The 16943-nt window shown below is 46.0% G+C and overlaps 1 protein-coding gene across 5 annotated transcripts in view; it reads left to right on the plus strand.

Moving 5' to 3' along the window:
* Positions 1–16943, plus strand: part of KALRN (kalirin RhoGEF kinase) — a 1402249-nt gene that overhangs the window by 453433 nt on the left and 931873 nt on the right. For all 5 annotated transcript variants that reach the window (XM_063934074.1, XM_063934073.1, XM_063934072.1 and 2 more), the window contains exons 4-5: positions 1950–2142; positions 3989–4501. In XM_063934074.1, the coding sequence (XP_063790144.1) occupies positions 1950–2142; positions 3989–4501 (706 nt within the window). The remainder of the gene's footprint in view (positions 1–1949; positions 2143–3988; positions 4502–16943) is intronic.

The raw sequence follows: 16943 nt of genomic DNA on the forward strand, positions 1-16943 counted from the left end.
TTTTTCTCCTAGCCTTAGCTTTGGCAAGTCGTGTTTCAGAATTGGGTGCCTTGTCACGCAAGCCACCCTATCTGGTATTTCATAATAACAGAGCGGAACTTCGGACGAATCCCGCTTTTCTACCAAAGGTAGTATCTTCTTTTCACATCACCCAATCGTAGTTCTTATTTTTTCAGAAGGTTCAGGAATTCCACCTACTTTGGATGTGGTACACGCACTTCGCGTTCATGTAGCACGAACATCAACAGTACGTAAAACAAATAAGTTGTTTGTTCTCTATGATGCAGTCAAAATTGGTTGTCCAGCTTCCAAGCAGACCGTGGTCAGATTGCTTACTTTCATGCTAGTCTACATCCACCTGCTTCCGTTTCAGCACATTCCACGCGTTCTGTGGGAACGTCATGGGCAGCAGGTCGTGGAGCTTCTACGACGCAGCTTTGCCGTGCAGCTACATGGTCATCAGTGACACGTTTGTGCGCTTTTACAAGTTTGATGCGTTCGCGGCATCAGCATCTAGCTTTGGCCGTCTAGTGTTACAGGTGCCAAACAGCTCTCCCGCCCAAGGGGGAAACTTTGGTATGTCCCAAGAGTACTCCAGTGACTCCTAGTGGATGAAAAAGAAAATCGGATTTTGGTACTTACCAAATAAATCCTTTTCTTTGAATCCACAGGGGGCACTGGACGCAAACCCGGAGCAGTTTCACCTGGCTTGTTCTAAGTTCAGTAGATCTTATGCTAATACATTTTGACACTTGTTGAAATGTTAAGGTGATTGTTATCTATTGTTGTGTCAACTTTCTAGATGTCCGTTTTATTATGTGTCAACTTTATAGTTGTCAGTTATGTTATATGTAATTCTCCATTGTTCATCCTGTCTATCGTTCCTGTTTGGCTCAGCAAAAAAACACTGAGGCATCTTGGGAGTATGGAGGAGAAGGAGGGTTACACATTTAAATATTTAAATGTGCCTATCCCTGCTATCGCTCCGTCTATATACCAAGGGTACTACAGTGCCCCCTGTGGTTTGAAAGAAAAGGATTTATCTGGTAAGCACCAAAATCCTATTTTTTCTGGTCTCTCTCTTACGTTCTCTGTAGTACTCTATTTTTCTCCTCTATCTTTCTCACTTTTTTCTCCTTTCTAATTTTTTTTTCTCTTTATAGGTTTCACTTTCTTTCTTTCTTTCTTTCTTTCTTTCTTTCTTTCTTTCTTTCTTTCTTTCTTTCTTTCTTTCTTTCTTTCTTTCTTTCTTTCTTTCTTTCTTTCTCTCTCTCTCTCTCTCTCTCTCTCTCTCGCCTCTATAGTCACAACTTATTCTTGTAACTTTTTTTTTTCTTTAATTTAGAAAATATTCCTTGTATGATATATCATTACTTTTCATAGAGTACCAATCATTTTTCATCCTCCTTTTTAACATTTTCATATTAATACATTGCCTGATTTTTATTTATTTTTTATGTTCTATACACAAAACACAATGCCTGGTTCCTCATTACCCTGTACACCAGAAATGGAAAGCCTGCAGCCCTCCAGCTGTGGTTGAACTACACATCCCAGCATGCCCTGCAACAATTTTAGCATGGCCAAATAGCAAAACTGTAGCAGGGCATGCTGGTATGTGTAGTTCAACTACAGCTGGAGGGCCAAAGGTTCCACACCTCTGCTGTACACAGTAGAGAATGTGAACATGCTGAGCACTGCGTGTTTATGTAGCAGGAACTTTCTAAACGGCAAGGTATCTGGCTTTCGCTGCTGCAATGAAATATATAAAATTAATGCCTGTAGAATCATCTGTACCATTACATGGATCAATGTTACTTTACAACTAGCATCTCTCCTAAAATGTTCTAGTGAGCTGACCCGAACTTTTACACAAAATAATATAATTTAAATTGAAAATATTGATTACTTTCTATTATGTAATGGTTGCTGTGCGCTGCTCCCTACAGCGAAGATGTTTGCAAGCGAGGTTTCACGGTCATCATTGACATGCGTGGATCCAAGTGGGACCTGATGAAACCTCTTTTGAAGACCCTGCAGGAAGCGTTCCCAGCAGAGATCCATGTGGCACTGATTATAAAGCCTGAAAACTTCTGGCAGAAACAGAAAACCAACTTTGGCAGCTCTAAGTTCATCTTTGAGGTTAGTTAACTGGATACCAGTAATACATTTATAATGCTGTATAGATATTTCTGTAGTATGTGGAGCACATAGACTGTATTTTCCTATAGTATGACTGGGATTTTGCAATATATAACTGCTATCTTCAACAGTAATAATAAGTATAAGACAGCGTAATGTATCTTAGGAGCTATCAATATTTTTCCAAAATGGGTTGCATTACATTACCATAGAAACATTTATTTGTGATTTGCCAGTTGCATCAACGCTCTTTTTGCCTGTGCACATTATTGCATTAGTAAAAAATATTCACTCACTGTTCAGGAAGTACAAGTTAATTTCTGTCTGTTCATTTTGGTCTCTATTAGTAAAGTGTTCTGTGATATGGTGGTCATCATTAAGTATGTTTTACTATGTTATTTTATGACTGGCTTGCCATAAAAGCTGTCCTCTATAACAAAATGATTCTGATATGCTGACATATATTTACTTATTCCATGATATGATGGTTTCGTCAGTAAGTTGTTCTGAGATGCTGGTTATACTTGCAATGGTCATTTATATTTTTGTGATGGTCTTGTAATGCTTTGCCAGTCAGGATTTACATGACTGGCATTTCCTACCTACCTACTGTGCATAAGTATGTTTTTTTATTAGTTGATGGTCATGCTGGCTGTCCATCATTGAATTATTGTGTGACATGCTGCCCTTCAGCTTAATTGGTAAGTTAGAATTCTGTATATGACTGGTATGTTAGACTACTTACAGTTGGAGGGTGGTATATCATTAAGGTTGGCCCGCACAGCAAAAATTGTGCAGGACTGTGCAGGACATGTTGGTAGGTGTAGTTCCACAGCAACTGGAGTACCACTAGTAGTCTACCTCTCATATTCTGGTTGTGTGGACCTCTGTCTGTTAATTATTGTGTAGATACTTATAATGCTGGCTTTCATTAGGATGTTATCTTCTGTCACAACACAATGCACACAACTCTTGTAGCTGGTGTCTGCCTGCATGTGACTGTTAAACAGAGGACAGACAAACTTATTGTGACTAATGAATTTGAAGGTTGAACAAGGACTGGAAGGTAGAAAGATTAAAAACAAGTACCATGTATGTTATTCCCCTGACTACAGTCTTTGTATACATGTAGGATCAGCTCACCTGTACACATGTTGCTGGGTCAAGGAGTACCATACTTGTTGATTTAATATATAACTATCCCCACTGTTACAACTGCCCCACCAATGTTATGTCTAATCCTTATATCAAAAAGTCTTGGACCTTGAAGATATGAGGATGTATTCAATAGATGTCGGATCCTTTCCGATGGAAAGGATCCACCGACATCCCAGTATTCAATAAGCGGCCAAATCCGCCATTCACGACAATGCCAGTCCGACTTTTTTTAAAGTCGCATTGACATTGTCGGAACCGGGGCCAAATCCTGTCGGTTTTGGCTTCGGGATTCGACAAAACACGTGGATCTGCGGCTAATCCGCCGATCCACGTGTTTTCCAACAAGTCGGATTTGGCGACTTGTTGGAAACTGCAGTCTTTCTGACAAGACGGCGGTTTCCGCCAAGCATTGAATATCCCCCTTAGCCTGTGCCACCCCAGATGCAAATTCAGCCTGTTGTAATATTCATCCTTTTATATGATGCTGTATCATAAGGAGTCAAGCAAACATTCCCTAAAAATAAAACCAGGCAACCGAAATAAAGATTTATAAAGCAACCTTACAAATTAAAGTTGCATTTGTTACATTTTGTCTGAGTATTTGTTTGTAAAGTATAAACTATTTATTTGAAGACCTAACACAACCATGTCCACAACTTATAAACTGGTTTGCATTCTCTTTGTTTAGACCAGCATGGTATCTGTAGAAGGACTTTCAAAGCTGGTGGACCCTTCTCAGCTAACAGAGGAGTTTGAAGGCTCTTTGGATTACAATCATGATGAATGGATTGAGTTGCGAGTGTCTCTGGAAGAATTTTTTAACAGTGCTGTCCACTTGCTTTCCCGGCTGGAGGACCTGCAGGAGATGCTGGCCAGGAAGGAATTCCCTGTGGATGTGGAAGGATCACGGCGATTGATAGATGAACACACACAATTAAAGAAGAAAGTTATTAAGGCCCCTGTGGAGGAGCTGGACCGTGATGGTCAAAGGTTACTTCAGTGTATCCGATGTGGGGATGGATTTTCAGGACGAAACTGTATACCGGGAGGGGCTGACTTCCAAAGTCTTGTGCCAAAGATTACTAGTCTCCTGGACAAGCTGCATTCCACACGGCAGCACCTCCATCAGATGTGGCATGTGCGGAAACTGAAACTTGATCAGTGTTTTCAACTTCGTCTCTTTGAGCAGGATGCAGAGAAGGTAAGACAGAGGGGAGTTAACCATTTACCTTTATAAAATCATGAGTGTACATGGTATATGCATAAATGTTCCATAATTGTCACTGTAGTGGGATGTCATGTCTGTGGAATAATAATATTTAGTGTACTTCAAATGGAGATAGTAACATAGTATTTGAGTTTGAAAAGACGCAAAATGCCCATCGCGTTCAACCTGTTTATTGAATTAGGTTGTGTTGATTTTAATGTACCTGCAGAAGAATGTTTTATGACTAGTTAACAACTAGAATCACGTTACACCCGGATTAACAACGTCAATATTTTAAATGTTGTAGCCTTGGATATCCTTTTCAATCAGAAATTCATCCAATCCCTTTTTAAATGCATTTATAGTGTCCAAATCCTTATTGCCCTAACAGTGAATAACCCTTTCCTCCGTTGCGTGCAGAATTTTCTCTCCTCCAGCCTCAGCGAGTGCCCCCGTGTCCTAAACAGAGTTCTTTTAATAAATAATTCCTCTGATAACTCTTTGTAGTGCACCTTTACATATTTGAAGACATTAATAATGTCTCCTCTTAGACGCCTCTTTTCCAGCGTATACATGTTCAACCTAGTAAGCCTTTCCTCTTAATCCAGTCCCTCAAGCCCTTTAATCAATTTAGTAGCTCGCCTTTGAACCTTCTCTAGTTCACCGATATCTTTTTTTATACAGTGGTGCCCAAAACTGAACACAATATTACAGGTGTGGACGTACCAATGATTTGTACAGCGGCAGAATTACATCCTCGTCCCTTGTCTCAATTCCCCGTTTTATGCACGCTAACACCTTACTTGCCTTCTTTACTGCCATTTGACATTGTATACGGTTATTTAGTTTATTATCAATTAGTACCCCCAAATCATTTTCCAAAACTGTTACCCCTAGACTTTCCCCATTTAATATGTAGGATGCAAGTTTGTTTTTAGTCCCAAAATGCATAACCTTGCATTTTTCTATATTGAACCTCATTCCCCATTTAGACGCCCATATTTCAAGTTTATATAAGTCATTCTGCAGAGACTCCACATCCTTTTCTGAATTAATTACCCTACACAGTTTGTATCATCTGCAAAGATTGACACTCTGCTTTCCAGGCCTATTTCTAGGTCGTTGATAAATATGTTGAATAGTAGTGGCCCGAGTACGGACCCCTGTGGTATTCCGCTGAAAACCGGTGTCCAGCTTGAGGACTTCCCGTTGACCACTACTCGCTGTACCCTGTTTTCCAGCCAGTTGCTCATCCATGTACAAACAGTATTTCCTAGGCCAAGCTCTTTTAATTTGATGATTAATCTCCTTTGAGGCATTTTATCGAAGGCTTTTGCAAAATATAAGTAGACCACATCCACTGCTTTTCCTTGGTCAAGATTGTCGCTCACTTCCTCGTAGAAGTTAACTAAGTTAGTTTGACATGATCTGTCCCTCACAAACCCGTGCTGGTTCTTGCTAATAATCTTATTGGTCTGCAGATACTTCTGTATACTGTCCCTTAGAATTCCTTCCAATATTTTCCCCACTATAGATGTCAAACTAATCGGCCTGTAGTTACATGAATGGTTTTTGGATCCCTTTTTAAATAATGGCACTACCTCCGCTATACGCCAGTCCTTTGGTACCATGCCAGATCTAATTGAACTATTGAAAATCAAGTACAAGGGTCTTGTTAATTGTGACCTAAGCTCCATAAGAACCCTTGGATGAAGTCCGTCCGGGCCAGGTGATTTATTAATCTTTATTTTGCGTAATCTCTCCTTCACTAATTCTTCACTTAGACAAGTATCTAACCACAAAACATTACTGTCACTATCGTTATGGACTACTCCCACCTTCAGTTCTTCTCTGGTGAACACTACTGAATTTTTTTCAGTATTTCTGCTTTTGATTCGTCATCATTTAACAAACAACACTCAAAATTCATCTTTTAATGGACCTATGTTCTCCTTTATTAACCTATTACTGTTTATGTATAAAAAAAAAATAGGATTGGTTTTACTCTCTATAGCAATTTGCTTTTCGTTTTTAATTTTAGCTACTCTTATTGCTTTTTTGCATCTTTTATTGCATTCCTTGTAGTACTGGAATGAATCCTCCTTTCCATTAGATTTAAATGTCTTGAAAGCACGCCTCTTTTTATTGATTTCGGCCTTGACCTTCTTGTTAAGCCACATCGGTTTGAGTCTGGTACTCCTGCGCTTACTGCCCATGGGGATAAATTTATGAATATTGCTATCCAGCAACCCTTTTAAAGCATCCCACATTTCCAAAGTGTTCTTACCATGAATAAAACTTCCCACTCAATGTCGTTTAATGCACATCTCAGCATACTGAAGTTAGCCTTCCTAAAGTTAAATATTTTTGTTGAACCCTTATAGCATAGTGTTCCTGAAACTGCTATCGAAAGTGATCACTAGTTAAAATCCCCAATCACTAGGATGTCCCCCAATCCCGCAGCCCTCTCGATTTGCTGCAAGAGTTGTTCTTCCTCAAGTATGCTAATATCTAGCTGTTTGTAGCACATGCCTGTAACTAATTTTTTTACATTTATACCCCCACTTGAGATTTCAACTCATAATGACTCCACATTATCACCTATCCCCTCATAAATAACCTCTTTTAAGTGCGGTTTAAGAGATGGTTTAACATAAACACATACACCTCCTCCTCTTTTGTTTACCCTGTCCCTCCTGAACAGAGAATACTCCTCCAAGTTTGCAGCCCAGTCGTAAGAGTCGACCCACCATGTTTCATGTTTTCTTAATACCTATAATATCATACTCAGCCTTTGATGCTAACAATTCCAATTCCCCCATTTTACTTGCTAGACTTCTTGCGTTTGCAAGCATACATTTTAGTTTAGTGGTTCCCTTATCCGCTTGTTTATTTTAAAGGTATCCTATCATGGTTTTCTAGAGCCTCCCTAGAGTTACTCTTGCGGACTGTCCTTCTCGCTCCATTACTACCCCCCCCCCCCCAATAATACTTAATACTGTCCACCTTACTTGTCTCTTTGAACATCCAAGTGTTTCGGCCTAAATTCTCCGCCCTGACATAAGTATTATCCCTTATGCTACGTACATCTTTTTCTATATGCTGTAAAGATGACACATAGATTGTTGTTGGTTAATGCTTTTGCACTACATTTGTTAATACCCTCTTTAGAACCCATGCTAATACCCTTACCCTTGCCAGCTGCTCTTTCCCCGGCTGATATTTCATTGTGATTGATGAAGAATATATCGGTATTCCAGAAATAGGGCAGTCTTTATTGTTTTATAAGGTTGCACAATAGAAAGACTTTTGACCATTTCCCTTCCAGTAGAATCTTGTGTCAGCCAATACACCACAATTCATTGTACTATTTTTTATAAAATTACCTCCAATATTTATTAGAATATTTACTATTTTCTTTATTGCATGTTTTTCTTACTGCATTACAGGTATACATTATGGTAACAGTCTCCATAGAGCAACATAAATGCAGGAGGGTTTTTAGATACCTGTTGGACAAGAGCATTTGTAGGCAGAGTGATGGTTTGGCAGCCTATGGTTTCCATAAATGTTGCCATTTGTCTTCTCCTGAGGAACGTGTACTTCCATCGCTGCATATGAAGACCCTTTTGGCACATTTACCACATTCTTTGTATATGGGGTATATTCAATTGAAGTCGAAACTGCTGTCTTGTCGGAAAGACTGCAGTTTTCGAATTTTTCAGGTCGGAAGGGGTTCCGACCTATTCAATCCCCGGCTTTTTTTATCCGACAAGTCGGGGAATTCGACTTGTCGGACAGCACATGGATCGGCGGAATAGCTGCTGATCCGCGTGCTTCTGTCGGAAACGGGGCCAAATCAGACAGGTTTTGGCCCTGTTTCCGACCATCTCAATCCTACTTTAAAAAAAGTTGGATTGAGATGAGGGAGCTGAGAGGAGCAGAGGTGGGAGACCAGCAGGGAGACGGGGTAGAGCAGCGGCTACAGCACAGCATTTGCAGGAGGATGTGGCTCAGCCACCGCTCACGGCAGCATGCACCCGGCTCCAGCAAGCAAGGTCTCGCTTGCTGGAGCTGGGTGGATGCTGCTGTGAGATCTGGTAGCGGTGCCACATCCTCTTACAAAGCTGCTGTAGCACTGCTCTCGCCGCGGCTCTCCCCCGTCTCCTCCTCTCGGATCCCTCATCTCCATTCTACTTTTTTTAATGTCGAATTGAGATGGCCATTGAATAGCCCTTGTCGGATCCATTCCGACAAATGCATATCAGAATGGATCCGACTTTAATTGAATATACCATTATGTATTGATTGGATCTATTCTGTGAATGTGCACAGTAGTTGAACACAACAAGCTGGCTGTCTTCAGGGCAACAGGAAAAGTAGTACCATTTCCCAGTAGTCACTGCAGGCACTGAGTTGGTTCAAAACTAAAGGAGCCAAAGTGCATTACATCAGCTACCGGGCTTGGCAGCATTCTGGCATTGTAGGTTTCAGAAACAGGCTGTGTAATAGGACTTTCCCAAACACTAGGCCAACAGAGTAATAGGATGTTGTATAGTGATAAAGCTATATTTATCTTATAACATTCACTATGTATTGGTAAGAGACTCAGTACGCAATGGGCGTACGGGGTACCGTAAGGGTACGCACTTAGCGTAGCAGACGCTAGGCCGTGGTCGAGACGCACGAGCGACACGTTCGCTCACGGCTTACGCTGGGTATCGAGCACGCTATAGGCGGTCCGAGTACCGTAATGCTACGCTACTAGCGTAGCGGACGCTGTGCCCACAAGAGGAACACGAGCGGCGCAGATGCTCACAGGATGACACACAGTAAACCTTGTATGCAACACAATGCAATGCTAATTAACCTCTATTATATAAAAGCCGCTTGAGCGATTGAGACGCTCCGAATACTCTCAGCAATGTAATAAACACACAATACCTTGCTAAGGTTCCAAAACCTATACTAACGAGATTTAGGGAAAATACAGTTAACATTTTATACACTACAGACTAACATCAATATCTAAACATAATAACTAATCATATACAATATACAACAGCGTAACAATAACAGAGAGAGAGAGTATGGCAAATACAAACAGAGAACAAGTTGGTTACAGAGAAAAACTTACACACTGGGGAATGATCGCTGCGCAGTCCTGGTCACCAGCTCTCAAGTTAGTCAGTGATGAAAACCTTTTGTGGAGAGTCGCCTGAGCTGGCCCAAACTGGCTGCCTTATATACACTGCATACAGTACACTACAAAGGGGCCTACAATCTCATTGTTCATTGGACACAGGAATCTGTCTTCACATTATAACAAAAGGTCATAGGTTGATTCAAACAGGTGGGCTGTGACTATTTCATACTGCTCAGGTGGGAGGGAATCTCAGGATTCCCGCCGCATGGATAATGAATTGCAAATACAGTAAATGTCCATAAACTTCTTATAACCATAACTATTCGCAAGAGCGATTAATCTCTTTCAAACCAACACCGGAATGTTACTAATAATATACTCTACCGTTGCATACCAAACACCACTGCTCAAAACCTGTCTGACCCTTCGTATCATGTAAAGAGGGATCTCTCTGTCCAAGAACCAGTTACACTAAACAAACTTACTGATATTATTAAGGGGACCATAACCTGCAAAATACACTATTTGGATTAACTATGTGACAATTGAGTCGCCCGCCAGACGCACACAAACTCTACCGTAAATGCACATACCACACGCTTGAGCGCATGTCCGTGGAGGCGCCGTCACGCAACTGCGAATATGCGCACGCATGGGAGAGAATGTGCACATGCAGCGGGCAAGCGCATGGGGTTAGTACAAGGCATGAGAATAACGATATTTTTCGACTTTGACAATAGTTAACTAGTGTTCACTCTAGGAGTGAAATGGGGCAGGGCGCCGGGCTCAGCGGGGGCACACGTGTGCGCGCGGCGAAGCCGCGCGTGCGCCCAAAATGGGGGCGTGGCCACGCAAATTAGGGGGCGTGGTCACGCCTCCGTCATTTTAGGGGGCGGTGCGGCCCACAGACGCTACTATAGAGAGCGTCTGTGGCCGGCGACGTCACTGTTGGGGGCGTGCCCAGCACCTCCGTCGGTGCTGGGCTTCCCCCAGCCCTCTCCCAATGCGTAAATGGATGCCGCGCGCATGCGCACGGCATCTATACACGCCGGGAGGGCAGGGAGCGGGCAGCTGTTATAGCAGGGCGCCGCAAAAGGGCAGGGCGGGTTTTGCCTGTTAAAAAACGGGCAGGGCGCGGCGCCCTGCTAAAACAGCCTAGAGGGAACACTAGTTAACCATACTATTAACACTGTTGACCATTTCCAGTCCTTAATTGCATATTACCCACTTACAACATCAAAAGAATTTATTACACATTTACTATTAATTGCAGCTTATTCTGGGTGGGGCCTTAAAATGTCCTTCAATAAGTAGTCATATAGCATCTCCTATATATTTGGCTACATCTGTGACTCTGTGCCTGGCCGTAACGCTGGGTGGAGTAACAGCGGTGGGCGGAGTCAGCAAGTCTCTGCTCCTGCTGCCTGTCCATCTCTCTCTCCCCTCCCCCCACCCATCAGCAGCTCTGACTCCTTGGCCGCGGCGCCGGGCCAACAACAACGGCTGATGCCGCCCCCGGCATACACATTAGGAGGGACGGGTGGCGCAGGAGAAGGCTTTCATAGCCCTCCCTGCCCCGCGTACACAGACCCGCCGCCTCCTCCGCACACATCCAGCTGTCCGCTCTCCTGCTGTGACAGGAGCCGAGTGCTGCAGTGACGTCATCTCCTGCAACACCCGCCTCCTGTCACAGAGAAGAGCCGACACACACACTCCAGTCTCCAGGGGCTGCCAGCATCTACAGGGTAGCTGGAAACACCCCCGGAGCGAGAGAGAACATACCCGCGAGGCCACGCCCCTTTCACAACAGGCCACGCCCCCTTTTCGTCCGCCGGGGGTGAGCGATGTGTGTAACAGTAATACTGACCCGGTGACGCCTCTGGACACTACTGTTTACCAGCCTGCAGCAGCCGCCAACAGCCTCAACGGTGAGTCATTCCGGCCATCCTACCCACTGATTCTATGTGTGGGCTCTGTGTGGGCGCCACTTTACAAATGTCTCCTCTTCTGGTGCCCTCCCCCTCCACTACTTTTCCCCCCCCCCTCTCTTCATTAGCTTCCTCACTGGGGACCCTCCCTGCCGACCCGTGTCTCTATATCCCCTCCCTACCGCCCCAAGTCTCTCTATCCCCTCCCTACCACCCTGCGTCTTTCTATCCCCTCCCTACCGCCCCGCGTCTCTCTATCCCCTCCCTACCGCCCCGCGTCTCTATATCCCCTCCCTACTGCCCCGCGTCTCTCTATCCCCTCCCAGCCGCCCCGCCTCTCTCTATCCCCTCCCTACCGCCCCGCGTCTCTCTATCCCCTCCTTACCGCCCCGCGTCTCTCTATCCCCTCCCTACCGCCCCGCGTCTCTCTATCCCCTCCCTACTGCCCCGCGTCTCTCTATCCCCTCCCTACCGCCCCGCGTCTCTATATCCCCTCCCTACCGCCCGCGTCTTTCTATCCCCTCCCTACCGCCCCGCGTCTTTCTATCCCCTCCCTACCGCCCCGCGTCTCTCTATCCCCTCCCTACCGCCCCGCGTCTCTCTATCCCCTCCCAGCCGCCCCGCGTCTCTCTATCCCCTCCCAGCCGCCCACGTCTCTCTATCCCCTCCCTGCCACCCTGCGTCTCTCTATCCCCTCCCTACCGCTCTGCGTCTCTCTATCCCCTCCCTACCGCCCTGCGTCTCACTATCCGCCCCCTACCGCCCTGCGTCTCACTATCCCCTCCCTACCGCCCGCATCTCTCTATCCCCTCCCTACCGCCCACATCTCTCTATCCCCTCCCTGCCACCCTGCGTCTCTCTATCCCCTCCCTACCGCCCTGCGTCACTCTATCCCCTCCCTACCGCCCTGCGTCTCTCTATCCCCTCCCTACCGCCCCGCGTCTCTCTATCCCCTCCCAGCCGCCCCGCCTCTCTGTATCCTCTACCTGCTGCCCCGCGTCTCTGTATCCCCTCCCCAACACCCTGCATCTCTGTATCCCCTCCCTACCACCCACGTCTCTCTATCCCCTCCCTGCCACCCTGCGTCTCTCTATCCACTCCCAGCCGCCCCGCCTCTCTGTATCCTCTACCTGCTGCCCCGCGTCTCTGTATCCCCTCCCTAACACCCTGCATCTCTGTATCCCCTCCCTACCGCCCCGCGTCTCTCTATCCCCTCCCTACCGCCCTGCGTCTCTCTATCCCCTCCCTACCGTCCCACGTCTCTGTATCCCCTCCTCCCTACGCCTCTGTATCCCCATCCTTCCACCCCGCTTCTCTCTATCCCCTCCCTACCGGCCTGCGTCTCTCTATCCCCTCCCTACCGCCCTGCGTCTCTCTATCCCCTCCCTACCGCCCTGCGTCTCTCTATCCCCTCCCTGCCGACCTGCGTCTCTCTATCCCCTCCCTACCGCCCTGCGTCTGTGTGCCCTTCCTACCGCCCTGTGTCTCTGTATCCCCTCCCTACTGCTCTGCGTCTCTGTATCCCCTCCCTACCGCCCTGCGTCTCTGTATCCCCTCCCTACCGGTCTGCGTCTCTGTATCCCCTCCCTACCTACCGCCCTGCGTCTCTGTATCCCCTCCCTACCGCTCTGCGTCTCTCTTTCCCCTCCCTACCGCTCTGCGTTTCTGTATCCCCTCCCTACGGCCCTGCGTTTCTGTATCCCCTCCCTACCACACCGCGTCTCTGTATCCCCTCCCTATCTCCCTGTATCCCATACACGGTCCATACCACCGGCTCCTTGATACCTCCCTGACAAACCCTCACCAGGAGTACAGGAGCCATAACCCCCTGCGGTGCCCCCCATAGTTACCGGTATATCGGTGATGCTCCGCTCTGCCGCCTCCTCCCTATCCCTCGCACAGCAAGCGCAGGGCGCAAGCCCAGCACCGAGCACATGACCGCGCTGTCCATGCCCATTGGCCCTGGTACCAGCTCCAGCCATCGCCCCCTCCTCCTACTGCACCTGAGGGGGGCGCGCACATAGCGCATGCAGAGGGGACTGGTGCACCTAATTGACACAATTAGTGTTATTTTGTTTTTATTATTATTGTGTATTTTATCTTTTATGTATTTTAAACTATATAAAAACTGCCAGTGTTGTTACTATGGATAACATATATGTTTTAAGAATATTGTATGTTGTTTGTTGATGTTATTTGCATTTTATATGATGTAATTTAATTATTGATGCTGCTCAAAGTCAATTATGCTGGTCTGCTATAAATTGTATGGGACATTGATGTTAGCCACACCCCCTGACGAAGTCTTACGACGAAACGCGTTGGGCGTGGCCAGCAGGACGAGGTTCAAGGATCCATTGTCTGAAGTGTCAGCGCGTGTGGTCCGTTATTCAAGTCCGTGCGGCTAGAAGGATTTAGCGGCTGCTGTTATCCTGTGAGCGACGGGGTTCGTTGGTGCGGTTTTCCGGAGGCTCCACTGATGATCTACATCGCGCTGGTTAACTTTTATTTTAAATGTACGTGAGTGATACTGATGCCAGTAAAAACTTGTAATTCTATACTCACCATTGCGCCCTCCATTATTTCTTTTTTTCACATATATATATATATATATATATATATATATATATGAAAGATGCTGTCTTATATATATATATATATATAAAACATGCCCAAAGAGACATTAGTCTACTGGGTTCTAGAGTCAACGCTATGTCGATTTCTGCTAGAAGTGTCCTGTGGAACATGCAATGGACAGGTGATGCCGACTAAAAGAGGCATATGGAAGGTTTACCTTACAAGGCTGAGGAATTGTGTGGAGAAGGGCTCTCGGACCTGGTCTCCACAGCTATAGCTGGTAATTCTGATCTTTTGCCTTATATTCCCTCACAGCCTAAGAAAGCACAACATTATCAAATGCAGTCCTTTCGGTCGCAGAATAACAAGAAAGTACGAGGAGCGTCCTTTCTTACCAGAGGTAAGGGTACAGGGCACAGCTAGTTCCCAGGAACAGAAGTCCTCCCCGGCCTCTACTACATCCAACGCATGATGCTGGAGCTCCGCTAAGGGAGTCCGCCCCAGTGGGAGCACGTCTTCGACTCTTCAGCCACATCTGAGTTCACTCACAGGTGGTTCCCGGGGCAATAAAAAATTGTTTCTCAGGGTTACAAGCTGGAATTCGAAAGGTGCCCCCTCGCCGGTTTTTCCTTATCGGACCTACCGGTTTCTCCCCCAGAAAGGGAGATAATATTAAATACAATTCACACATTGTATCTCCAACAGGTGGTGCTCAAGGTTCCCCTCCTGCAACAAGGAAGGCGATATGACTCAACCTTGGCTGTAGTCCCGAAACCGTACGGTTCGGTCAGACCTATTTTTAAAATTTAAATCTCTGAACCTATACGGGAAAAGGTTCAAATTTAAAGTGGAATCGCCCAGAGCGATCATCGCCAGCCTGGAAGAGGGGGATTAGATGGTGTATCTAAACATAAAGGCTGCATACCTTCATGTTCCCATTTATCCACCCCATCAGGCGTACCTGACAATTGCGGTACAGGATTGTCATTACCAATTTCAGGGTAATTGGCGGAAATAATGGTGCTCCTACGCAAGCAAGGAGTCACAGTTGTCCCATACTTGGACGATCTCCTAATAAGGGCGAGATCAAAAGAGCAGTTGTTGAACAGCGTGTCACTTTCGCTGAAGGTGTCACAGCAACACGGCTGGATTCTCAATTTCCCGAGGTCACAGTTGGTTCCTATAACTCGTCTGCCCTTCTTGGGTATGATTCTGGATACAGACCAGAAATGGGTTTACCTTTAGATAGAGAAGGCCCAAGAACTCATGACTCTAGTCAGGGACCTATTGAAACCAAGACAGGTGTCAGTGCATCACTGCACTCGAGTCCTGGGAAAAACATTCCCTTCAGCAGGTTCCATGCGAGGACTTTCCAATGGGACCTACTGGACAAGTGGTCCGGGTCACATCTACAGATTCATCAGTTGATCACCCTATCCCCCAGGGCCAGGGTATCTCTCCTGTGGTGGCTGCAGAGTGCTCACCTTCTAGAGGGCCGCAGATTCGGCATTCAGGACTAGATCCTGGTGACCACGGACGCGAGCCTCCGAGGCTGGGGAGCAGTCACACAGGGAAGAAATTTCCAAGGTCTTTGGTCAAGTCAAGAGACTTGTCTTCACATCAACATATTGGAACTAAGGGCCATATACAACTCCCTACGTCAAGCGGAGACCTTTCTTCGCGACCAACCGGTTCTGATCCAGTCAGACAACGTCACCGCAGTAGCTCATGTAAACCGCCAAGGCGGCACAAGGAGCAGAGTGGCGATGGCGAAAGCCACCAGAATTCTTCGCTGGGCGGAGAATCATGTAAGAGCACTGTCAACAGTGTTCATTCCGGAAGTGAACAACTGGGAAGCAGACTTCCTCACCAGACATACGTCCTGGAGAGTGGAGACTTCATCAGGAAGTCTTCGCACAGATTGCAGTTCGGTGGGGACTGCCACAGATAGACAGGATGGCCTCCCGCCTCAACAAAAAGCTGCAGAGTTATTGCGCCTGGTCAAGAGACCCTCAGGCAGTAGCGGTAGACGCCCTAGTGACACCGTGGGTGTTCCAGTCAGTCTATGTATTTCCTCCTCTTCCTCTCATACCCAAGGGTTGAGAATAATAAGAAAAAGGAGGAGTGAAAACAATCCTCATTGTTCCAGATTGGCCACGAAGGATCTGGTATCCGGATCTGCAGGAAATGCTTACAGAAAATCCGTGGCCTCTTCCTCTATGGCAGGACCTGTTGCAACAGGGCCCATGTCTGTTCCAAGACTTACCGCGGCTGCGTTTGACGGCATGGCGGTTGAACGCCGGATCCTAGCGGAAAAAGGCATTCCGGATAAGGTCATTCCTACGCTGATAAAGGCTAGGAAGGACGTGACATCTTAACATTATCACTGTATATGGAGAAAATATGTTGCTTGGTGTAAGGCCAGGAATGCTCCTACGGAAGAATTCCATCTGGGCCGTTTCTTTCACTTCCTACAAACTGGAGTGAATTTGGGCCTAAAACTTAGGCTCCATTAAGGTTCAGATTTCGGCCCTATCCATTTTCTTTCAAAAAGAGTTGGCTTCTCTACCAGAAGTTCAGACGTTTGTAAAAGGAGTGCTGCGTATTCAGCCTCCTTTTGTGCCTCCGGTGGCACCTTGGGATCTTAACGTGGTGTTAAGTTTCCAAAAGTCACACTGGTTTGAACCACTTAAAACGGCGGAGTTAAAATATCTCACGTGGAAGGTGGTCATGTTATTACCCTTGGCTTCGGCTAGACGTGTGTCAGAATTAGCGGCTTTGTCAC

This window comes from Pseudophryne corroboree, chromosome 7, assembly GCF_028390025.1.
Source record: "Pseudophryne corroboree isolate aPseCor3 chromosome 7, aPseCor3.hap2, whole genome shotgun sequence".
NCBI lineage: Eukaryota > Metazoa > Chordata > Amphibia > Anura > Myobatrachidae > Pseudophryne > Pseudophryne corroboree.